The sequence below is a fragment of the Pristis pectinata genome, chromosome 10, assembly GCF_009764475.1.
Source record: "Pristis pectinata isolate sPriPec2 chromosome 10, sPriPec2.1.pri, whole genome shotgun sequence".
Lineage (NCBI taxonomy): Eukaryota > Metazoa > Chordata > Chondrichthyes > Rhinopristiformes > Pristidae > Pristis > Pristis pectinata.
The window spans coordinates 95,743,055-95,769,288 of record NC_067414.1 but is presented as its reverse complement, the minus strand read 5'-3'; the positions used below and the strand labels follow the sequence as shown (position 1 = coordinate 95,769,288).

Here is a 26,234-nt window from a genome sequence, read left to right as displayed (position 1 = left end):
CACTGGAACAAATTGCGGCATATTCCAGATGTACAGCATGCCAGTCAGAATCTTTAAAGATTGAAATGCCAGCTTAACATTTTATTCGTCAGAACTGAATGTGGCCTTTTGGGATTTGGCTGTGATTATCGCCTGGGACGTTGGCCAGAACAACATTTTTCTGGTCATCATCTTAGGCCATACTTGGGACAGGATGATCTACTTCCACTTGAGTTCTGGGGAAGCTGATGAGTCCTCAATGGGACCTGCAGATTGGTTATAGGTGAGTGTGTTGCTTTGGATATTGCACAGTGTTTCCCTTGTTTGCACTTCTCTCTGGGATATCTCAATGCTCAGTGCCTTTCCAGCCATTCCTTCTCATTTCTGCTGACACATTTACACTGTCACTGTGGGAAGAATCCCCTCATCTACTTTTATCCACTTTTAACTCTTGGACCTTGAGTTGTGTGCTATCTGAACCATGTGGCCAAACATTACAGCAAAGGTGAAATGACCAGGTTCAATATACCGACTTGAACAATACTAATGTTGTGTACTTCTATATGTGGGCTGTGTTGTGCATTTTGAAGTATACAGGCAAGGGAGTAACAGCCTGTTAGTTGCAGTGTTGGAGCTACACATTAATGGCATCAGAGCTTTTGGCACGCAGACTCTCTTATCTCTGGCATACTCTACCAATATGCTAGCTGAGCCTAGTAGAAGTGTTATCTCCACTCTTTGATGAATACCTTTCAACCACATGAATTTGTCAGGCACCTGCATAGGAAGGGTTAAACATGCCAAGATTGTTTCAGTCCTGATTCTGGCATTTTTTGTCCCAACAGAGGGAAGCTTGTCCAGCACATGGAATGAGAAGTACATTGCATTATCCAAAACTTCTCCATGGAAAGGAAGAAACTCCTGCTCTATTGTTGAGACTGTAAGTCACTTTGTTTTACTTTCCATTTTTGCAGCTTTTGATGTATGATGACTTCTCACCATTCTGTCAGTCTTTGCTCTAAAGGCATCGTCAATATCGAATCCATGAAACCACAGCTGTATAAAACTTTGGTTAGGCCACATTTGAAGTATTGTTTGCAGATGTGGTCGCCCCATTACAGGAAGGATGTGGAGGCTTTGGAGAAGGCGCAGGAGAGGTTCACCAGGATGTTGCCTGGAATGGGAGGGTATTAGCTACAAGGAGAGTTTGGGCAAACATGGATTGTTTTCTCTGGACGTCATAGGCTGAGGGGAGACCTGATAGAAGTTTATAAAATTATGAGAGGGCATAGATACGGTAGACAGTCAGAATCTTTTTCCCTAGGGTGGAAATGTAAGGAGTCTGTAAAGAGTTTGTACGTTTCCTCCGGGTGCTCCGGTTTTCTCCCACATTCCAAAGACGTACAGGTTAGGAAGTTGTGGGCGTGCTGTGTTGGCGCTGGAAGTGTGGCGACACTTGCTGGCTGCCCCCAGAACACTCTACGCAAAAGATGTCTTTCACTGTGTGTTTCGATGTACATCTTAATCTTAAAATACTAGAGGGCGTAGCTTTAAGGTGAGAGGAGGGAAAGGGGATGTGTGGGGATAAGTTTTCTTTACACACAGAGAGTGGTGGGTGCCTGGAACTTGCAGCCAGGGCTAGTGGTGGAGGCAGACACAATTGTGACTTCTAAGAGGCATTTAGTCAGGCACCTGAACATGCATGGAATGGAGGGATTCGGATCATGTGCCGACAGGATTAGTTTAATTTGGCATCATGCTCAGCACAGACATTGTGGGCCAAAGGGGCTGTTCTTGTGCTGTACTGTTCTATAGTTCAATTAATTCCACTGAGCAGATCATGGAAGAATCCACTCCTCCTCTGTTGATTCACTAGTGCTGAGCCATGCACATCAAGATGGCTCCAGCTTCAGTCCTTGGACTCGGTGCTGAATTAGCTGACCTTGGGTTGTGCTGTGGGCAGAAGGTTGGAGAGGTACAGTATATGAACACAGGCTCCAGGGTACATTCACTTAAGGTGTCTGGGCTCTGGATGACCTAGCCTTTGGCACACAGAAAGGATAACAGGCAAATCATCAGACCTTTTGGCCTTATTATGTATGAAAGGCAAATGGATGCATGCATCAAGAACTTGTGCATAACTGATTTACTTTTAGTTGTAGCTTTTATATTCGCAGGATGGCTCCAATGACTCCTTGAATCCAGCAGTTAATGTCACCTGTGTAAATGGCTCGTGTTTTCATTCAGTGGGATTGAATGGACATCATTGGAGGTTTCCAATTATATATTGAATTTTCAGTTCTTCAGTTATGATCTTATTGACATCTATTTCTTTTTGCAACATCTGATGGTTTTTTTTTAAACCTTAGGTTACGTAATTTTTACCTTAGATTTATGATCTCGGCTCCAAGGTCATATATATGACTATATATGTGTATGTGTGTGTATGTATACATACTAAAGTCTCTGGGTATCATCTTCCCTGGGTGGGAATTTATGACACTTTCACGTGTTTTTTGTTTTATCATAAAGCAGAAAGTTGAAACATATCAAATATCCAGGCACGCTGTTAGATGTAGTGTTTGATCATTGAGTATAGGGGTGTATTATACACTGGTGAAAGGAATTAAGTGTGGAGCATCCAAATCTGACAGGTTACATAAATGTATGTAACAGAAAATGTCGTAAAGTAAATGTGGCACAAAGGTGCATGATATACCTGTGACATGAGCAGTTTATGAATTAATCTTACAGCAGGGGTCTCGCTGTAATGGCAGTCTGATCTCACAGTCTGTCTGTGCCAAGTTGGGTCCCAATCTGTCACGCTGCTTAAGATCGCTGGGGAGCAGAGGGAATTAGTCTAGGAATCGGTCTGTAAATAGCTCTGTGGTGGCTTTGTGATCAGTGGCACAGTAGCGGCAGGGTGCACCAGACTTAAAATGACGGGTTTTCTACAAAAGTTTCAAAGTCTGCTGACAGCATCAGCTGTTCCCTGTACACTGTGTCATCACTGTGAAACTTGCTGCCTTCCTCCTAACCTGCAGGCTTTTAAGAGCTGAGCTTAGTGCCAGCCGTTTAGTTAATGAATTCAGTAATTCTGGAATAAAAAGTCAGTATCGGCAATAATGACCATAAAGTTACTAGTTTGTTGCCTTTTCCCTCCATAGATGCTACCTGACCCGCTGAGTTCCTCCAGCTTTTTCTGTGTTGCTCCAGATTTCCAGCATCTGCAGTCTCTTGTGTCTCTAGATCGTTGCTAAAGCTCGTTTGGTTTACCAATGTTTACCAGGATAAGAAATTTGCAGCCTTTTGACTAATCTGATCAACACGTCGATGTTCCAAGCAATAGTTGCAGCTAAACCCCATCCTTAACAGCCCACCAAAATGGTCTGAGGAGCCAATCGATTTGAGGTCAATTGGGAGTCGGCCATAAATCTGGATCTGAATAAAGAGTGTCCAGTAGCTCATTCTCTGGGTTTCAGGGGTGTTTCAGGCTCAAGGAGGGGCAGGCTGGCATCACCCACTCCCAGATAGGGCTCCGCCTGAGCCCTCTGTCCCTTCTCATCCATTCCAGACATTGAGTAAAGGGCATCTCGCTCCAGCTGCTCCCGTAGGTGAGTCTGAATGGTAGCCAGACAGGAAACCACGGGTGCCAGTTTCACTTGGGAGGGTGACCAATTGATTTCAATGCTCTCTCTTTCGAAAAAAAAATCAGCCGAGATTCCTGCTCCAGATCGTTGTCCAGGAAAAGTATGTGAAACAGTAGGTGGGACTGGATCAACACCGGCTGTGATGCCCCTTGAGTTAACTGGCACATCACTAGTTTTCTTTCTAGGTTATTGATGCACCAATGAAGTTGGAGCACTCCAGTGTTTTCGTGTAAGTGTTGGAAGGTTTGCTGGATTTGGCTGCTTTTGTAAAATGTTCAATCCATTTAGCCAACGAGAAGCACAAAGAGGAGTCGACTCTTCAATGAAGAGGACGAGAGGCAGCTACAGAACACCAAGTCTCCCAAGAGGAACCAGCGAGTTGCCATGCATCCTCAGGTAGGACTTCCTTTGCTTTAAACAAATCTCCATTTTGTGATGAACTGATGTTTCAAAATGAGCCACGTAATTCACAGGGTATGAGACCCCTTGACCCGGTTTACAGGCTACATGTTGGTGTTTTTTTTTCTTCAGTTTCTGCCTTATCAGGCTCCAAGAGGTTTGTCGATCCTCATGTCTCTCCTTCCCTGTTTAGGGAGTGACTATTCTCTGCACCTCTCCAGAGAAGTGTGTCTGTTAACATGCTGATAGTGCACACAAAATGCTCTCAAGTAGGACAATGTAAGGTAGATGATGTTTTAATTTAACTCTGGTCAAATTTTGAGTGCTGCCTGTTCTTACCAAAGGATGGGGCCTTGTAAAAGTCCTGGTAGAAACTTTGATTTTCCCACCCGAGTGAACAGCTCTTACCAACATATAGTACTGCACCCTACAAATAGTCCTGGGAGGAACCTCAATCTCATCTTCAGTACCAGAGGCTGAAGGCACCTGTTCAGGTCCTATCAACTTTGAAGGGTGCTGAAACAAGGGACTTCGTACAGTGTAGAACATTGCTAAACGCCAATTAAACCACAGGGAACACTAGTTCACACTGACCGCAGACATTTAAAGAGCGATAGTACAAAGCTCTGTGCACACTGTGGCCAACACAGGCAAGAGAAGAGGCATTGAGCCCAAAAGACTTGGCTTATTTAACAGACATTTGGATTTTGATTTTTGGAAGTTTTTTTTTCATGTTTAGGTATGTTGTTCATTCCTGCCCGTTGTTTGCCCTGAAGGTCCACCTCGCTCCCTCCACAATAACACCCCACAGTACTCTTTCTGTGGTTGGCTGTTCGCTCTTGAAGACATTCCTTAGCTACTTTAACATCACTGTTCCTTGTATAAGGAACCTTGGTGCCAAACAGAGGGACACTTGGCAGTCCAGATGTCAGTGACAACTTGCAACTCCCTGGCTGGCTGGAGTGTCCATTGGCTGGGCTCAGACTCAGACTGTGTTGGGGGTCAGACCCAAGCTGACTGGGTATTATGCAAGCTAGAACTCTTGGCCTCTTTCACCATTCTCAATTGACCATAATCTCTCTCAACAGAAATTTTCAGCAGCCTTGGCAACGCCCGACAAAAAGGCAGCCCAGAAGATTGGCTTGCGTCTACGGAATCTGCTGAAGCTGCCTAAGGCGCACAAGTGGTGCATCTACGAGTGGTTTTACTCAAACATCGACAAGTAGGCTATTTCTGACTCTCTTAACTGGGTCCGCACGCTCTGGGTTTTCTTGCCTTTCGCGCGTGTGTGTAAATCCCGCTCTGTCCCGTTTCCTAGGCCGCTGTTCGAGGGGGATAATGATTTCTGTGTATGCCTGAAAGAGTCCTTCCCAAATCTAAAAACCCGGAAGCTGACCAGAGTGGAGTGGGGGAAGATCAGGAGGCTAATGGGGAAACCGAGGCGGTAAGTGCTGGGGAGGGAGGCAGAGATGTGAGTGGAGTGCTTGCAGTCATTAGGAAGGTTAAGGCATAGGGTCGAAATTGGATCTGATCTTTGGGCGGTTGTCAGGGGTAAAGGAAGGCAGCTGGTTTATCGAAAACACCAAGAGGGTGACTGGATAACCTCATTCCTTGGCTGGCCAACTGGCCGCCACAGTCACGTGGTGTAAAGTTTGTGCCTGTCAGAGCCACCTAATTCATAGGCTAATAAATTAAGTCCTGCTACATCATTCAAGTCACAGGGACGATAAAATGATGGATCTGATTTGCTGTGGTCATTGGCTGTGCTTGACTTAATTGGAATCAAAGTCAAAATATTCCACCACAAGCATGGGGCAAGTGCTGCAGACCCATCTAGGAGCAGGAAGCATACGATGGCATGGTTTGCCATTGCTTCTGTGTAGATTCATCAACACTCTATTTGCCTGTCAGCTTGTGCTGAGGCAGCTCTGTTGGAAGCAGAGGGGCGGTCATTTCTGCAGCTTTGCCAGAGCGACCCAGAAGCACCCAGCGTGCCTGCACCCTCCGTGGGAGAGCATCAGCCCAGGATGCTCCACCCTCAGCCCCGTCCCGACAAGCTGCCAGCAATACCTCCAGCAGCCCCTCTGCGCCACTCTGAATAAAAGTCACTGCCTTAATCCGTCTGCACTTGCAGAGACTCACAACAGTAAAAATGTGAGTGAAAAGTGGTGGGGGAGCAACGATACACCAGATACTACATACATATAAGTGATGGAGGTGGAAAGGTGTAAAATAGATGCAAGCCGGACACTTGTTCACCACTGAGCTACTCATTCACAATGGACTAAGATCCCCTTGGCACTGTGTGGCAGAGCAATGCCCTGGTTACTGGAAGACAAACCAGTGTACTGTAGAAATGAAAGCTATATGGTCCTGACGTCCCACACTTGGTCACGTCCTGGTGCATTCAGTACCTTGGCGACTACTGCCAGTGAGTCGGAGGCACGCTGTCTGCGCGGTCGTAACACTTTCTCCTGTGCTGCAGCTGTTCGGCAGCTTTCTTTGCGGAAGAGCGGTCTGCCTTGCAACACAAACGACAGAAGATCAGACTCCTGCAGCAGAGGAAAGTGACAGAGCTGTCCCAGTACAAAGACCTCCCAGATGAAATCCCCTTGCCACTAGTTATAGGGACAAAAGTTACAGGTAAGTCCATTCCAAGAGACTAATGCTCCATTTGCAAAATTAGTTCATCAGAGCCAGAAAGCTTTAGCAACTATGGCGTTGTGAACACGTATACTAATGTTTATCCCTGCTTTTCCATTCCCCAGGATGTTGCTTTGGATGGAGTGTTTCACTTGTGAGGGGAGACTGGATAGGCTGGGTTTGTTTTCCTTGGGCCGGAGGAGGCCTGTGGAAGTGTGCAAAATTATAGGGCTTAGGTAGGAGAGAGAATAGGAAACATTTCCCCATAGCAGAGGTGCCCAAAAGTAGAGAATGTAAGTTTAGGATACAGGGTAAGAGATTTAGAAGGGATCTCTTACCCTTCAGAGGGTAGTTGGAATCTGGAACACCCTGCCTGAGGGGGTGGTGGAGGCAGAGACTGTCACAACTCTCTCAAAATATCTGGACGAGCACTTGAATAGCCAAGGCATAGAAGGCTACGGACCAAGTGCTGGTAAATGGGATTGGTATAGATGGTCCCTTGATGTTCAGCATGGACACACTGGGCTGAAGGGCCTCATTCTGTGCTGTATGACTGACTTCCCTGCCCCCCTATAATACTAGTCTTGGACTCATCCTTCTATCCCTCAGACTCAGTGTAAAATTCAACCGTGTTACAATCTCTGGGCAAGCCAATTTCGAATCCAGACAGCCAATTTTCCATGGATCCCATACCTCATGACTTTCTGGATGAACCTACCATGGGGAACCTTGTCAGATGCCTTGCTAAAATCCATATATACCATATCCACCGCGCTACCTTCATCAATTTGTCTTGTCACTTCCTCGAAAAACTCTGTTAGGCTCGTGAGGCACGACCTGCCCTTCACAAAGCCATGTTGACTATCCCTAATAAGACTTTGCTTCTCCGAATGCTCATAAATCTTGTCCCTAAGAATCCTCTCCAATAGCTTGCCCACCACTGATGTTAGACTCACTGGTCTATAATTCCCAGGATTATCCATTTTACCTTTCCCGATCAATGGAACAACGTTTGCCATCCTCCAATCCTCCGCTACCACTCCTGTGGCCAGGGAGGACTCAAAGATCATTGTTAACGCTCCAGCAATCTCTTTCCTCACTTCCCATAGTAACCTGGGGTATATCCTATCCGACCCCGGGGACTTATCTATCCTAATGCCTTTTAGTAGCTCCAACGCTGCTTCTTTCTTAACCTCGACATGCTCCAACACAATTGCCTGTTCTATGCTAACCTCGCATTCGTCTAAGTCCCTCTCCCTGGTGAGCACTGAAGCAAAATGTTCATTCAGGACTTCCCCTACCTCCTTTGCCTCCAGACACACTTTTCCCCCCCTTATCCCTGAGTGGTCCTACTCTCACCCTAGTCATCCTCTTGTTCCTCACATATGTGTAGAATGCCTCAGGGTTTTCCTCAACTCTACTTGCCAAGGCCTTCTCATCGCCCCTTCTAGCTCCCCTAAGTCCCTTCTTAAGCTCCTTCCTGGCTACCTCATAACTCTCAAGAACCCTGTCTGATTTTTGCTTCATTTTCCTCTTGACTAAACCTTCCTCCTCTTGTTAACCAGGGTTCCTTCAACCTACCATCCTTTCCCTGTCTCAGTGTTACAAACCTATCTAGAACCCCATGTAAGTGGTCCCTAAATAACCATCACATTTACCAGAGAACGTCTGTTTCCAATTTACGCTCCCAAGTTCCTGCCTAATACCATCGCAATTTGCCCTACCCCAATTAAATACTTTCCCATAATGTCTGTTCCTATCCTTGTCCATGATTCTGCTAAAGGTCAGGTAGTTATGGTCACTATCCCCAAAATGCTCGCCCACTGAGAGGTCTGTCACCTGACCAGGTTCATTGTCAAGTACCAGATCCAGCATGGCCTCTCCCTAGTTGGCCTGTCTACAAATTGTGTCAGGAATCCTTACTGTACGCACCTAACAAATTCTGCCCCATCTAAACCTTTTGCACCAAGGAGGTGCCAATCAATATTAGGAAAGTTGAAGTCCCCCATGACGACAACCCTGTTATTTTTGCACCTTTCCAAAATCTGCCGACTTATCTGCTCCCCAGTGTCCCGCTGGCTCTTGGGGGCCCATAGAATACTCGCAATAGAGTGATCGCTCCCTTCCTGTTTCTGACTTCCACCCACACTGACTCAATAGACGATCCCTCTATGATGTCCTCCCTTCCTACACATGTGATACTATCCCTGATTAGCAAGGCCACCCCCCTCCACTCCTACTTCCCTCCCTGTCCCTTTTGAAACATCTAAACTCCGGAACCTCAAGCAGCCACTCCTGCCCTTGCGACAGCCAAGTCTCTGTAATGGCCACATCGTAGTTCCATGTACTGAGTCATGCTCCAAGTTCATCACCCTTATTCTTAACACTTCTTGCATTAAGATAAACACATTTCAACCCATCTGATTGCATTTATGCTCCGTCCCCTGCCTATCCTTCCTCACCTCTGTACACATTGCATCTACTTCTACATCATCTAATCTCGCACTCTGGTTCCCATCCCCCTGCCAACCCAGTTTAAACCCTCCCCAACAGCTCCAGCAAACCTGCCCGTAAGGACATTGGTCCCTCTCCAGTTCAGGTGTAACCCGTCCCTGTTGTACAGGTCATACATACCCCAGAAGAGATCCCAATGATCCACAGATCTGAACCCTGTCCCCTGCACCAACTCTTCAGCCACTCGTTAGTCTGCAGTATCTTCCTATTCTTTCCCTCCCTGGCGCGTGGCACAGGCAGCAATCCAGAGATTACTACCCTTGAGGTCCTGCTTTTTAGTTTCCTTCCTAACTCCCAATATTTGCTCTTCAGGACCTCATCCCTTATCTTACCTATGTCATTGGTACCAATGTGCACCACGACTTCTGGCTGCTCACCCTCCCCCGTGAAGAATGCTGTGCACCTGATCTGAGATGTCCCTGACCCTGGCACCTGGGAGGCAACATACCACCCTGGAGTCTCGTACTTGTCCACAGAATCTCCTCTCTGTTCCCCTAACCAACGAATCCCCTATCACTATTGCACTCCTCTCCCCCCACGCCCCCCCCCTTCCTTTCTGAGCCACAGAGCCAGACTCCGCGCCAGACACCCGGCTGCTGTGGCTCTCCACTGGTGATTCATCCCCCCCCAACAGCATCCAAAACAATATACGTTATCCAGGGAAACGGTCACCAGGGTATCCTGTACTGACTCCCTATTCCTTTTCGCTCTCCAAACAGTCACCCAACTACCTACATCCGCACCCTAGATGTAACTGCCTCCTGCTAACTCCTATCACCTCCTCAGTTTCCCGAATGATCAGGAGTTCATCCAGCTGCAGCTCCAGCTCCCTAACACGGTCTGTAAGGAGCTTCCTGCAGGTGTGGTCATCAGGGACACTGGACTTCCCACATCCCACAGGAGGAACAGACTGCTGCCCCGACTGCCATTTCCACTCTCTATACAAAGAAAATAAAGAAAGAAAGAGAACCTACCGGAAGCCTCGGCTCACCTACTCTGCCTCTTCACGCCGAAGCCTCACTGGCCCACTCCAACAACGGCAGCTCTGCTTGACCCTGACTTCTTTTTATTGGCAGCTTCTGCCTAATTATCCAACTAGCTAATCAACAGGCCTATCTACTCACCGCAGCAACAACAGCAACGGGCCTACCTTTTCAAACTGCTTCCCGCTCTCGTTCTCACGGTACCTACCACGGCAATGAGACTTCCCACTCCCGTAGTCGTGCTACTCACCACAGCAATGTTTTACCATATTATGATCACTGTTCCCTAAAGGCCCCTTAACAACTAGATCCTCAATTAACCCTTTCTCCTTAAACAATACAACATCTAAAGTGGCCTGTTCCGATATTGGTTCCTCAGTATGCAGATCTTGAAAGCTTTCTCTTATACACTTTTTATGAATTCCTCCTCTTCACGATTACTGCCCTATAGTTTGCCCCATCTATGTTGTTTTAAGGTCCTTCGTGATTACATTATAATCCTACTACTCTTATAATATGCACCTCTGATTTGCACAGTGCTTTGCATTAGCACAACTTAGAGCCCTATATGCATCTCCCAACAATGTGTGGACATCAAAACAAAAACTATAGATGTTATTGAGAAAGTGACAAAGGCGATTGATGAGGGTAGGGCAGTGAATGTTGTCTATATGGACTCCTGGTAGGCTGGTCCAGGAGATAAAGTCACATGGGATCCACGCTGAGTTGGTAAATTGGATCCAAAATTGGCTTGGTCCATAGAAGACAGAGGGTAGTGGTTTAGGGGTGATTTTCTGGCTGGAGGTTTGTGACTAGTGATGTTCCACAAGGATCAGTGCTGGGACCTCTTTGTAATATATATTGGATATTATTACAAACATTTTCATCTGAGTGTGTATTCATCCCATAGTTGTGGATAGTGAGGAAGGTTGTCAGAGCATACAGCTGGATGTAGATCAGTGGGAATTTGGGCAGACAAGTGGCAGATGAAGTTTAATCCGGACAAGTGGCAGATGAAGCATTTTGGTAGGTCAAACGCAAGAGGAAAGGATACAGTAAATGGCAGGACCCTAAGGAGCATTGATGTACAGAGGGACCTTGGGATGGAAGTCCATAGCTGTCTGAAAGTGGCAACACAAGTGGATAGGGTGATAAAGAAAGGTGGGTGGCGTACTTGCCTTCATCGGCTGGGGTGTTAAGTATAAAAGTCAGGGAGTTATGGTGCAGCTGTATAAAACTTGAAAGCATGTACCACCAGGCTCAAGGACGGCTTCTATCCCGCTGTTATAAGACTATTGAATGGTCCCCTAGTACGATAAGACAGACTCGTGGCCTTGCACCTTATTGTCTGCCTGCACTGCATTTTCTCTGCAACTGTATCTCTTTATTCTGCATTCTGTTATTGTTCTTCTTGGTGCTATCTCGATGTAACGATGTGATGAAATGATCTGTATGGGTGGCATGCAAAACAAAGTTTTTCACTGTACCTCGGTACATGTGACAATAATAAACTAATTTACTTTGGTTAGGCCACATATGGACTATTATGTGAAGTTTTGGTCAGCACATTATTGGAAGGATGTGGAGGCTTTGTAGAGGGTGCAGAATAGGTTCACCGGGATGTTGCCCGGATTAGAGTTTTTGTTTAGGTATAAGGAGAGGTTGGACAACTCGGATTGTTTTCTCTGGAACATCAGAGGCTGAGAGGTGATGGAGAGAAGTATACAACGTTTTGAGTGGCAGAGATAGGGTAAATAGAGTCTTTTCCTGGGGTGGAAATGTCAAATATTAGAAGGCATAGCTTTAAGATGAGAGGGGGAAAGCTTATAGGAGGTTTGCAAGATAATTTTTTTTTACACAAGGAGTGGTGGGTGCCTGGAATGGGCTGTGAGTGGAGGCGGTAGAAGCAGATATGATGGTGATGTGTAAGAGAGAGACGCATGAACAGGTAGGGAATAGGGACCATGTGCAGGTAGATGGGATTAGTTTAAATTGGCATCATGGTGGGGTGAAGGGCCTGTTCCTGTGCTGTGCTATTCTATGTAGTTGCGTCTTGTGTCTCCACTTTATCACCTTCCAGCCTTCAGTTTGAATGGAGACACCTGTAAAGCATGTATCAAGTATGGGTAAGGTAGGAACATAAGACAGCAAAATGAACCAACCGCACTTAAATAAAATCCCGCCATGTTATCTGCATGTGCATCAAAAATGGATTGAAAAACAAAAATGGACATTTGTTTCTTTCGCATTTTGTGTTTATTTATTTACTTTCTCCTCATGTTAAATTAAAAAAAAATTTAAATTTACATTCTGCAAGAGCAAATTTTATTCCACAGCTCAGATTTTTGAGTAGTGATTTGTGAATTCCATAGGGTGAGTTTCTGTAACCCGAATGGCAGTAACGAAGGGGTCGCCTGTGCCCTTAATCCTGCTCTGATTCTAATTGGAAGTATACCTGCGGCAGTCTGGTTATCGTTACCCGTCGTTCTTACCTCCAGCATTGCATTGCCCTTCCTCTTATACTTCCCCTTCTCCTTCCCCCATCCCACCAAAATTGATCAGTTTAAAACCTCGTTCGCAGCCCCAGTTATTTAATTCACTGCGACACTGGTCTCACCTTCTGGATTTCAGCATTTACCGGGCCTGAAGTTGCTATTGTTGGTGCACTGTAATGTTGCAGATGTCAATGGATCCGCTTCCATTACTACCCCAAAGTTAAAGGTGAAAGGTATGGGTCTCTAAACTAGGGATATTGTGTGCACTAAGTACCAGATCATTGTGTTGGACTGAAATGCTGAGTAAACCATGGGCTAAAGTAGGTATCAGGTTGGTGGGACTAAAATAAAACCTTCACTTGGTAGTGGACTCTCATTCAAGTTGTGATATTTTCTCCTTCCTGCCCTCAAGCACGACTTCGAGGTGTTCATGACGGCCTCTTTACGGGACAGATAGACGCAGTCGACACTATTAATGCAACGTACCGAGTCACGTTTGACCGGACGGGACTGGGAACGCACACCGTGCCGGACTATGAGGTTCTTGTAAGTCGATAATTGCCGGATCAGCTTTTTCTTGTGCGAAATCACGGAGCTAGAATCCAGAGGTTGATCTGCAGATGTGAATATGAGTCCCATGAAAGCAGATGGAGCGCTTTAACTTTGGTTAACTAAGTAATCTGGAAATAAATCTAGAATCAGTAATGGTGAACAGAAAACTGGTCCAGTTCAATAAGACCATAAGGCAAAGGAACAGAAGTCGGCCATTCGGCCCATCGAGTCTGCTCCGCCATTCTATCATGAGCTGATCCATTCTCCCATTTAGCCCCACTCCCCCGCCTTCTCATTGGCTCCTGCTGCTCAAGCTATTCCCATGGCCACGTTTAATTTTTTTTACCAGCCCCACTTGTTCAAACCTCCACCAGTTTTGACTCACCCCCCCCCCCCATCACCATTCCCCCTCCCCTGCCCAACAATGAGGCAGATCAGTCCGTGAGTAGCGACTAGGCCTCGGGCGTTAGATTCTGGAACTGCCTTGATAGGTTGGTGCTCTTAAAGGACTCTGAAATTGTGCTTTTAAAACAACTCCGATTATTAAAAGCATTTGTATGTTATTCAGAGTCCTTTAAGAGCACCAGCCTATCAATTTTTAAATATATTAATAGTTTATAAAAAAGATTTAAAGCCTTTGAATGACATACAAATGCTTCTAATAATCAGAGTTGCTTCTAATAATCAGAGTTGTTTTAAAAGCACAATTTCAAAGGCTTTAAATCTTTTTTATTTATAAACTATTAATATATTTAAAATTTTATTTAAGTAATAGAAATTATTTTACTGTTTTAGTTTAAAGAAACAAAAGCAGATGGTTTGCCCTCTCAGTCAGGCTCTGGGACCCTCTTTGGATGAATGCAGCTGAGCCACAGGTGCCAGCCACCACCGCCGTGAAGCCGAAGGGTTTGACGAGAAGGGCGTCTCAACCTCTGCTCAGCCCGTCGGTGCCAACTCCAGCCGCAGAGCAGGGCGTCACGGCATCTGACCTCCAACTTATTCCCGGCTCCCGCACTGAAAGTCGGGAATGAGCCGACCCGCACATTGCTGCGAGCTGGTGATTCCCTGAGGAACGGCTGGCAGGCGAGCAGCATGATTCAGCCCGTTTAATGCTAACCACTGTGAATGTTTCACGTGCAGCGCACCGCCACCTGCAGGTTCCCCTCCAAGCTGCACCACTGATTGGATCTAAATCCTGGAACTCCCTCCCCAATGGCAGTGTGGGGCACCCTCACCAGAAGGCTGCAGCGGTTCAGTGCAGTCTCCATTGCCTCCTTCATGCATGTTGGGAAAGAGTCTTATGCTGTAAATTAATATTTTTGATTGTATTTAATCACACAATTCACCACGTCAGGGTTTAAGTTTGCTTTCCCAGTGCAGGATCCAGCATTGTTGCGCTATGATTGCATTTAGTAAAGAAGGTCAACATTAAGATCCTAAACTTAAATCTCTGAACCTTATTTTCAAACTTTCAGAGTAACGAGACGCACGAAACCATGCCTATCACTGCCTTCGCACAGAAGCAGCGGCCCTCCAGATACTACCTGACACCACCACGGCTGCCATACACGACCAGCGGGCAGTCGCCCATCACAGTATGTTGGTGCTCTTGCTTCGGTGTTATTACTTACTACACAAAGCCGTTCGACCAGGTCCGTGCCAGCTCCCAGAAAACAATCCCACCGGTCCTAGTCCTCTTATTTCCCCGTGCCCCAGCAACTCGCTCTGTCTCACGCACATCCATTAACTCCCCTTTCATTTTTCTTTTTGCCACTTATAGAACAGTACAGCACAGGAACAGGCCCTTTGGCCCACTGTGTTTGTGCCAAACTGAGCAGGCATGGTAGTGTAGCGGTTAGTGTAACGCTATTACAGCGCCAGCGACCCAGGTTCAATTCCGCCCGCTGTCTGTAAGGAGTCTGTACGTTCTCCCTGTGTCTGTCTGGGTTTCCTTCGGGTGCTCCGGTTTCCTCCCGCATTCCAAAGACGTACGGGTTAGGAAGTTGTGGGCATGCTATTGTTGGCGCCGGAAGCGTGGCGACATTTGCGGGCTGCCCCCCAGAACACTCTACACAAAAGATGCATTTCACTGTGTGTTTCTATGTACATGTGACTAATAAAGATATCTTATGATGCCAAATTAAACTAATCTCATCCACCTGCACGTGATCCATATCCCTCTGTTCCCTGCCTGTTCATGTATCTATCTAAAAGCCTCTTAAATGCCCCTATCATATCTGCTTTCACCACCACCACCTCTGGCAGTGTGTTCCAGCCACCTACCACTCTCTGCATTTTAAAAGAAACAACAACTTGCCCCGGACATCTCCTTTAAACTTTCCCCCTCTCGCCTTAAAGCCATTGCGTCTAGTATTCAACATTTCTACCCTGGGAAAAAGGTTCTGTCTACCCTATCTAAACCTCCCTATCGGATCTCCCCTCAGGCTCCGATGCTCCAGGGAAAATAACCCAAGTTTGTCCAACCTCTCCTTATAGCACATGTCCTCTAATCCAGGCAGCATCCTGGTAAACCTCTTCTGCATCCTCTCCGAAGCCTCCACATCCCTCCTGTAATGGGGCAACCAGAACTGCATGCAGTAATCTGTACTGAGTATTTTACTGTGGCCACTTAACCTACCAAGCACATCTTTGGGATGTGGGAGGAACATAGCAGGCAGGCAGAGAAAACGTGCAAACTCCACACAGACAGCACCCAAGGTCAGGATTGAACTGAGGTCCCTGGAGCTGTGAGGCAGTGGCAATAAATAAAAGCTGTGCCACTATACTGCTGCTTTATTGCTGGTCTATACACAGAGTGAAGCCAGAATGAAACATGAAGAATGTCACTGTCTCGGGTCGACTTCCACAGATTTTTCCTGAGCTGTTCGGTATTTTTGGGAGTCTCTGCTTTCCTGTCAAGCTTTCAAAAGTTTTCTTGCTTTTCAACACACTGTTAAGCGTTGGAATTTTGTGTCAAGGAATGCGATTTTTCTCCTACGTCTCAAACTAACAGCCCCTCCCCAATCATGTTTTGTCCACAAAACCCAAGTTTAGGAATGAGTTGTTGAAATGCAGGCCATCTTCATTGGCTTAAGGTACATGTTTTGGATAAATTATTGCAAATTGGTTTAATATTGTCACATGTACTGAGGTACAGTGAAAAACTTTGTTTTGCATGCCAGTTATACAGATCATTTCAATACATCAAAGTAAAATTCGAGTTTATTGTTGTAAGTGCAATGAAGAACTTACTTGCAGCAACATCACAGGCACATAGCATCATATAAGCAACATTCACAAGAAAAACCTCAATTAAACACAATTTTTACAAGGAAGAACACAATTAGAACCAAAAAACAAAGTCCATTTTAGTGCAAAGTGATCAAAGTGGTCACAGTGTTGCTAAACTCTAGTGATTAAGGTTTTGCTGGTTGGTTCAAGAACCGACTGGTTGAAGGGAAGTAGCCGTTCTTGAACCTGGTGGTGTGGGACTTCAGGCTTCTGTACCTCCTGCCCGATGGTAGCTGTGAGAAGATGGCACGGCCCAGATGGTGGGGATCTTTGATGATAGATGTTACATTGAGGTAGAACAAGGGAAAAGCAATAACAGAATGCAGAATAAAGTGTTACAGTTACAGAGAAAGTGCAGTGCAGGCAGACAATAGGGTGCAAGGCCATGACGAGGTAGATCGTGAGGTCAAAAGTCCATCTTATCGTACTAGGGACCGTTCAATAGTTTTATGACAGTGGGATAGAAGCTGTCCTTGAGCCTGGTGGTACGTGCTTTCAGGCTTTTGTATCTTCTGCCTGATGGGAGGGGGGAGAAGAGAGAATGTCCAGGGTGGGTGGGGTCTTTGATTATGTTGGCTGCTTTATCGAGGCAGCGAGAAGTGTAGACTTGGAATCATAGAATGATATTCTGTTTTTAAAAAAAGAAATGCCTGTTTGACTCATTGTGCCTGTGCCGATTCATTAGTAAAGATCTCCAGATAGTCGCCCTTCCTGTCCATTCTCCCTGCAAATTTACTGTTGAAACTACATCACCATCCTTTGAGGCAAGGTCAGCATTAATTATTCTGTTGAATTATTCACTGATTTATTTTTTGACTTTGTCAAGAACAAACATGTTTACAATTAATTGTTATTGTATTATAATAAATAGCTCAGTACTGCATAAATCAAATCAAGAATTTGTTATGTAAAGTATGCAGAACGAAGTTCTGGACCATAGATAGGGTGAATGCACAGACTCTTTTTACCAGGGTTGTGGAATCAAGAACAAGGGGGCATAGGTTTAAGATGAGAGGGGAGAGACTTAGTAGGAACCTGAGGGGCAATTTTTTTCCATACAGAGGGTGGTGGGTCTGTGGAATGAGCTGCCGAGGAAGTGGTTGAGGCAGGTACATTTTTAATAAGACACTTGGACGGGTACATGGATAGGAAAGGTTTAGAGGGATATGGGTCAAACGTGGGAAAATGGGACTAGCTTAGATGAGCACCTTGGTCAGCATGGACCAAATGGGCCGAAGGGCCTGTTTCCGTGATTCTATGGAGCTTTACAGAACAAGGCAGCGCAGAAGGGCGCCACCTTCTGCCCTTCCAACTAGCCCTTCCTCTGACCTAGCACTACACCCCCTCTCTGCTCTGATTGTTCTGATCCCTCCCGTTGCCATCCTCGATAGACTCCAGCTCTATCTCCCATCGGTCTGTAGCTCTCAGCAGGAATTGAAGGCATCAGAGAGCCGGAGGGTCCTCAGTGGCAGCAGAAAGTATCCTGTAGTGTAGTTGTTGCCGGAAGAGATGGTCCTTGGGAACTTTCCTTGTCTATCTCGGAGCCTCCCAGACAATCCAAGGTGTTTGCTGACCCTAAATGGATTGACCACATGCTACATGCTTGCCTCTCAGGACCAGCTGTTTAAACCCACAACCTACAGATTCTGAAATGCTTGCTAACCCGTGGCTGTCTTCAAAAATTCACCTTATTCGCGAAGAGTCAATCCTGCATGATTCTCCTGTTTGCTGCCATTTTTGCCTCTTGCTAATGTTGCCCTGTTTAATTTTCCCTCGGGCAGGATCACGACCCACTTTTGGGTCAGTCGCCTTGGAAAAGCAAACTGTCGGCCACTGAAGGGGACACGCTAGGGGGATTTCCCATAGAATTCCTCATCCAGGTGGTAAGTGTGTGTTCCTTGTGCCTCAGGCATTAATGTTAATGGATTAATGAAGTGTATTGGTGGTTAAGAATGGAGTTGAATAAAGGACATGATCCGATATGGGGGATTAGGACTCTGAAACAGGCAGTCACCAGCCTGGCAAATGGAACCAAGAAATGGGCTCTCTCTCAGTATTAAATGAATTCAGTGACCCGTTGAAGAATCTAAATATGCATAAATTATATACAGTGATGTCAGGAATTTGATTGCTGTAAACGTATATCCATTTGAAACATGGGGCAGCATTCAGGATCAGAAGACAGTCCAGTGAAGAATTCCAAAACCGATTTTTTTTTCTTTTCCCCCTACACCTGAGTTCTTAACTCTTCAGCCTTCATGGTCATAAGATGTCTTATTTCTTCCTGTAACAACAAATGAAACTTGTCGTAACTAAGGGTTAGCAGCAGAGGGGAGGAGCCTGCAGTGTTTCAAAGTTGCTTTGCAGGTAAGGACTTGTCTTCTCAGACCCATCAGCAGCAGAGGGGAGGAGCCAGCACCATTTAAAAGTTGTTTTACAGGTAAGAACCTGTTGTTTTTGAGACCCATCGGCCTTAGCAGCAGAGGGGAGGACCCAGCAGTGTTTAAAACTTGTTTGGCAGCGATAGAAGGGAGGCAGGCTCCAGTGGTGTGGCCAGTAAGTGTGGTCTTTGAGGTCAAGGTGCTGAGGCTTTGGCGAAGAGGCTGAACAGGAGTAGGAGAAGGAAAGCATAGGTAAGGTCTCTCAACTTTAATCTTCACTCTCGGTGCATCAGGATGGCAGTCAGGGCAGTGGTATGCTCATCCTGCAGGATGTGGGAGATGAGGGAGACTTCCAGTGTCCCTGAGGACTACACCTGTCGGAAGTGTGTCCAGCTGCAGCTCCACGCTGACCGCGTTAGGGAGTTGGAGCTAGATGCACCTAAGATCATCCGGGATGCTGAGAGCATCGTAGATAAGAGTTTTAGTGAGGTGGTCATACCTAAGGTGGTTGGGTGACCACCAGGAAAGGTAGAGGGGGTTAATACTAGAGAAACAAAGGACTGCAGATGCTGGAATCTAGATGAAAACGAAGATGATGCTGGAGGAACTCAGCAGGCCAGTCAGCATCCATGGAGAAAAGCAGGTGGTCAACGTTTCGGGTCAGGATCCTTCTTCAGGACTGAAAATAGGAAAAGGGGAAGCCCAATGTACAGGAGGGAAAAGCAGAGCAGTGATAGGTGGACAAGAGAGGGGAGGCGGGGGTGGGCACAGGGTGGTGAGAGGTAGATGGAGGTAAGAGATAGTGATGGGCAGGTGGCGGGGAGGAGGGGAGAGCAGATCCACCAGGGGATGGGTCAAAGGGAAGGAGAGAGGCAAAAAGGGCTAGGAAAGGGAAGAAGAGAAGAAGCACGGTGGGGGGGGGGGGGGGGGGGGGGGGGGGCCGGGGGGGGGGGGATTACCTAAAGTGGGAGAATTCAATGTTCATGCCGTTGGGCTGCAAAGTTCCAAGACGGAAAGTGAGGAGCTGTTCCTCCAGTCTGCGCTTGGAATTCTCCTGGCAGTGGAGGAAGCCGAGGACTGACATATCAGTGATAGTGTGGGAGGGGGAGTTGGTGACCGGCAATGGGGAGATGCAGATCACGGTTATGGACGGAGCGCAGGTGTTCTGCAAAACGGTCACCTAGTCTGCGTTTGGCCTCTCCAATGTAGAGGCCACACTTGGAGCACCGAATGCAGTCGATGATATTAAGGGAGGTGCAGGTGAGTCTCTGTCTCACCGGAAAGGACTGTTTGGGTCCCTGGATGGAGGTGGTGTAGGGGCAGGTGTTGCCCCTATGGCGGGGGCAGTGGAAAGTTCCCGGGGTGGGAGCGGGATGAGTCGGGGGGGAGGGAGGAGTGAACGAGGGAGTCGAGGAGAGAGCGGTCCCTACGAAAGGCAGAAAGGGGTCGGGAGGGGAAGATATGCTTGATGGTGGGGTCCCGTTGGAGATGGCGGAAGTGGCGGAGAAATGTGTTGGATACGTAGGCTGGTGGGATGAAATGTGAGGATAAGGGGGACCCTATCCCTGTTGGTCTGCGAGGGGTGGAGGTGCAGGTGCAGGAAATGGCAGAGATACAGGTGCGAGCTCTCTGGACCGCAGTCGGGGGGAAGCCTCGGTTAGAAAAGAAGTTGGACATCTCGGATGTCCTCGTGTGGAAAGCCTCGTCATGGGAGCAGATGCGGCGGAGGCAGAGAAATTGAGAGAATAGGGATCACATCCTTGCAAGAGACAGGGTGGGAGGAGCTGTGATCAAGGTGGCTGTGGGCGTCAGTGGGTTTGTAGAAGTGATGGCAGAGTGGGTGACAGATGGTGCAGGATTCCCCCTGTGGCCATTCCCCTCGAAATCAAGTATACTGTTGGGGGGGGGGGGGTGGTGGTAGTGGGGGGAATGACCATTCAGGAGAAAGCAGCAGCAGCCAGGTCTGTGGCACAAATGACATTAGGAAAAGGGATGAGGTTGTGTGGACAGAGTATAGGGAGTCAAAAAGCAGGACCTCAAGGTTAGGAATTTCTGGGTTACCCACGTTAGCACATGGCACATAGGAGGATGGCTGAAGAGTTGGTGCAGAGGGCAGGGTTTCAGTTTTTTGGACCATTGGAATCTCTTCTGGGACACAGGTGACCTGTATAAGAGGGACAGGTTGCACTTGAACTGGAGGGAGACCGATATCCTGGCGGGCAGATTTGCTAGTGCTGCTAGAGAGAGTTTAAACTAGATTGGCGTGGGGGTGGGGGGTGAAGTGGGGAAGGGGGTGGGATCCAAAGCATAAGTAAGTCAGATGGGAGGCTGGAAGTTGAGACAGAATTCAATGACAGTAAGGTCAGTAGACAAGTCAGGCAGCAGCATGGCAGGGAGCGAGGAAAGACTTGAGAGAGTTAATGGGACTATTTTGGGGATAGACCACATTATAGCAGAAAAGGTACTGGATGTCTTAAAACACATGAAGGTAGATAAATCTCCATGGCCTGATCAGGTATATCCAAGAATGCTGTGGGAAGCTAGAGAAGAAATTGTGGTACCCCGGCTGAGATATTTGCATCATCGTTAAGGACGGATGAAATGCTGGAAGACTGGAGGGTGGCTAATGTTGTGCCTTTATTTAAGAAGGGCTACAGAGAAAAACCTGGGAACTATAGACCAGTAAGCCTAACATCTGTGGTAGGTAACTTACTTGAGGGTATTCTGAGGGATAACGTACACAAGCATTTGGAAAGACAGGAGTTGATTAGGGATAGTCAGCTTGGCTTTGTGTGTGGGAGATCGTGTCTCATGAATTTGACAGAGTCTTTTGAAGAAGTAACCAAGAAGGTCGATGAGGGCAGGGTAGTAGATGTCGTCTATATGGATGAGAGTAAGGCCTTTGATTATGATTCACATGGCAGGCTGCTATGTAAAGTTAGATTGCTTGGGATCCAGGGAGAGCTGGCTAATTGGATACACAATTGGCTTGACGGTAGGACGTAGAGGGTGATGGTGCAAGGTTGTTTTTTGCACTGGAGACCCGAATTTGAATAAGTGTGAGATGTTGCATTTTGGGAAGACAGATCGGGTCGGGTGGAATTAATTAGGTGCATCCAAAAGAATTTCTTAAATCAGTATGTAGATAGTCAAACAAGAGGAGGGGCCATACTGGACCTGGTGTTGGGAAATGAGCCTGGCCACATGACTGACCTTTCAGTGGGGGAATATTTTGGAAATGGTGATCACAACTCCTTAAGTTTTAAGATAGTTACAAATAAGGATAAGTTTGGAACTTGCGAGAAAGTATTAAATTGGTGGAGGGCAAATTATGAGAGTATTAGGTAGGAGCTAGGGACAGCTGCTTTTGGGCAAGTCCACATCTGACATGTGGAGGTTGTTTAAAGACCAACTGCACAGAGTACAGGACAGGTCTGTTCCAGTGATAAAGAACAAGGGTGGCAAGGTGAGGGAACCTTGGATGATGAGGGAGGTTGTGAATTTAGTCAAGAAGGAAAAGGAAGCATTGGTAAGGTTGCGGCAGCTAAAATCAAATGTGGCCCTTGAGGAATATAAAGAAACTAGAAAAGGACTCAAGGAGGGAATTTGGAGAGCCTGGAGGGGCCATGAAAAGTACTCAGCAAGTAGGGTTAAAGGGAATCCCAAGGCAGTCTATATACATACATCAAGAGCAAATGGATAACAAGGGAGAGGGAAGGGCCACTCAAGGATAAAGGAGGGAACATGGAGGTGGGTCCTAACTTGAGTACTTTGCGTTAGTATTCACTAAGGAATAGGACGTGGAGGACAGGAAGATCAGTGTGGAGCTTGATACAGTCTGTGACTGAGAACCGGGTACTGAAAACCTGTGCCGACCAACTGGCTGGAGTGTTGGACATCTTCAACCTCTCGCTGCTGCAGTCTGAGGTTCCCACCTGCTTAAAAAGGGCAGCAGTCATACCGGTGCCCAAGAAGAGCAGGGTGAGCTGCCTCAACGACTGTCGACCAGGAGCGTTCGCATCTATCGTGATGAAGTGCTTTAAGAGGTTGGTCATGGCTAGAATTAACTCCTGCCTGAGCAAGGACCTGGGTCCGCTGCAATTCACCTACCACCACAACAGGTCTACAGCGGACGCAGTCTCACTGGCTCTCCACCTTGCTTTGGAGCACCAAGACAACAGCAAAACATATGTCAGGCTGCTGTTTATGGATTACAGCTCAGCGTTCAACACCATCATCCCCTCGGTACCAATCAACAAGCTTCAAAACCTGGGCCTCTCTACCTTCCTCTGCAACTGAATCCTTGACTTCCTTATCGGGAGACCACAGTCAGTGCGGATCAGTAATAATATTTCCTCCTCACTGATGATCAACACAGGCGCATCTCAAGGATGCATGCTTAGAACTCTGCTCTGCCTTCTCTACACTCGTGACTGTGTGGCTAGGCACAGCTCAAATGCCACCTATAAATTCACAGATGACACCACTGTTGGCAGAATCTCAGATGGCGATGAGGAAGCATACAGGAGTGAAATAGATCAGCTGGTTGAATGGTGTCACAACAACCTCGCACTCAATGTCAGCAAGACCAAGGAGTTGATTGTGGACTTCAGGAAGGGGAGGTCGGGAGAACACACACCGGTCCTCATTGAGGGGTCAGCGGTGGAAAGGGTGAGCAGCTTCAAGTTCCTGGGCATCAGCATCTTGGAGGATCAATCCTGGGCCCAACAAATTGATGCAATCATGAAGAAGGCACACTAGTGGTTGTACTTTGTGAGGAGTTTGAGGAGATTTGGTATGTCACCAAAGACTTTCAAGTTTCGGTAGATGTACGGTGGAGATCATTCTGACTGGTTGCCTCACTGCCTTGTATGGAGCCTCCAATGCACGGATCACAAGAAGCTGCAGAGGGTTATAGACAGCCAGCTCCATCGTGGGCACAACCCTCCCCACCATCGAAGACATCTTCAAGAGGCGGTGTCTCAAGAAGGTGACATCCGTCACTAAGGACCCTCACCATCCGAGACATCCCCTCTTCTCATTACTACCATCGGCGGGGCTGGTACCGGAGCCTGAAGACCCACGTTCAATGATTCACGAGCAGCTTCTTTCCCTCTGCCATCAGATTTCTGAACGGCCCATGAACACTACTTCGTTATTCCTTTTGTTTTGAACTATTTATTTTTGTAAGTTGTTGTAATTTTATGTTTTTGCACTGTACTGGTGCCACATACAGTCCTGTACTGTCATACAAGTCAGTGATAGTAAATCTGATTCTGATGTATAAATAGCTTGGAGAAAAATGTGGATGGGTCGGTTAGTAAATTTGCAGATGACATAATAATTGGTGGAGCTGTGGACAGTGCAGAAGGTTGTCAAAGGATACAGCAGGATATAGATCAGTTACAGTCATGGGCAGAGAAGTGGCAGATGGAGTTTAATCCTGGCAACTGTGAGGTGCTGCAAGATCCAATGTAAGGGGAAAGGATACAGTTAATGGCAGGACCCTTAGGGACATGAAGGACATGACCCTTAGAGACTGGAGGAATGTGGACATTGTGTAGGCACAAGGGATTAGATTAGTTAGGCACTTAATTACTAGTTTAATTAGTTTGGCACAACACTGTGGGCCGAAGAGCCTGTTCCTGTGCCCTACTGTTCTGTGTTGTTACCAACATTGTTGTACAGAGGGATCTTGGGGTCCAAGTCCGTAGTGATATAGAATGGTAAAGAAAGTGTACGGCATGCTTGCCTTCATCACTAGGGACATAGAGTATAAGAGTTAGGAAGTCACGTTGCAGCTCTATAAAACTTTGGTTAGGCCGCATCTGGAGTATTGGATGCAGTTCCGGTCACCCCACTACAGGACGGATGTAGAGGCTTTGGAGAGGGTGCAGAAGAGGTTCGCCAGGATGCTGCCTGAATTAGAGGATATTAGCTACAAGGAAAGGTTGGACAAACTTGGATTGTTTTCTCTGGAACGTTGGAGACTGAGGGGTGACCTGGTAGAGGTTTATAAAATTATGAGAGGTGTAGATAGGTAACACAGCCAGAATCTTTACCCCAGGGTAGATATGTTGAATACCAGAGGGTGTAGCTTTAAGGTTGCAGGGGGAAAGTTTAAAGGGGATGTGCAAGGCAAGGTTTTTTTTATACAGGGTGGTAGGTGCCTGGAACGTACTATCGGGGTGGGGGGGGGGGTGGAAGTGGATACAATAGTGGTGTTCGAGAGGCTTTTAGATAGGCGCATGAATATGCAGGGATTGGAGGGATATCGATCCAGTTCAGACAGAAGGGATCAGTTTAATTTGCCATCGTGCTCGGCACAGACATTGTGGGCTGAAGGGCCTGTTCCTGTGCTGTACTGTTCTATGGATGTCGGGCTGAAGGGCTGTATTGCTCTATGACTCTGATTCCTAGAGCTTAGGGTGGGTTGTTACGTACCAGCAACAATAGAAACACAAAGAGCCACGTGTAAGTGTTAGAATCTATTTATTAATAACTACTTGTATTAATAAGAGAAATAAAAACGTTAGATTTTAAACATTGACCCCAAAAATAAACCGAAGTGTGTGTGCAGCAAATTCCCAAACCCCAAGTCTAGGAATAGTTCTCAAAGTTCAGTTCAGCATGTCATAAGGTAGAACGATGAGCAGAGGCTTTTGAAAGCCACAGTAGATTGTAGAGAGAATGTAGAGAGAAAATTTACGAAATCCACATGTTCCACGATGAAACCCATACAACACCTCAATCACTGATTATCTCCATTGCTTTGATCCGAAGTATCTGCCACACCGAGGGCATTCGATACGTGGCCGCCGACAGATATACCTGCTTTCCAGTACAGGTTAACGACAAAGTGGACTCCACAGACTGCTCCAAAAATCCATACGTGGATTGTATAGTGACAGTCACAGCTATTGTTCTTCATGCATAGATACAGAGACTGGCAGTCAGAATCACTTTCCCTCTCTCTCTCCCTGACTCTCTATGCAACAGCCAGTACGCTCCAGTTGTAGTCTTTGTTTCACTTGCTGTGGTCAGATAACACCACACATACACTACTACACTACTGTCCAGGTGCCTTAAAGGGACATTCACCAAGTAGCAACCTGGCTAGTAACAGGTTTGAGTAGCAAGTTCCGTACCTTTCCAATGTAGTGGGTTTCGAACTAGTGCTCCTTCACCTCCTGCCTCTGAAGAGAGTATGACTGAACTGAGCTAAGGCTGACCCCAGGCACCTCGCACTGTGCTCTCCCCACTCGCTGACAGTGGAGCAAACCACAAGTTTCAAATGCCTTTTGTGGTTCACGAGTTGAGAAACCTGCCCACATCCTGTTCTACTGA

General features: G+C 46.8%; 1 protein-coding gene across 3 annotated transcripts in view; it reads left to right on the top strand.

Annotated features, from left to right (window-relative positions):
- Window positions 1-26,234, top strand: part of lin9 (lin-9 DREAM MuvB core complex component) — a 108,802-nt gene that overhangs the window by 64,529 nt on the left and 18,039 nt on the right. For all 3 annotated transcript variants that reach the window (XM_052024722.1, XM_052024723.1, XM_052024721.1), the window contains exons 3-10: window positions 825-919; window positions 3,918-4,025; window positions 5,117-5,250; window positions 5,347-5,472; window positions 6,514-6,671; window positions 13,076-13,209; window positions 14,691-14,810; window positions 18,288-18,389. In XM_052024722.1, coding sequence (XP_051880682.1) covers window positions 825-919; window positions 3,918-4,025; window positions 5,117-5,250; window positions 5,347-5,472; window positions 6,514-6,671; window positions 13,076-13,209; window positions 14,691-14,810; window positions 18,288-18,389 — 977 coding nt within the window. The remainder of the gene's footprint in view (window positions 1-824; window positions 920-3,917; window positions 4,026-5,116; window positions 5,251-5,346; window positions 5,473-6,513; window positions 6,672-13,075; window positions 13,210-14,690; window positions 14,811-18,287; window positions 18,390-26,234) is intronic.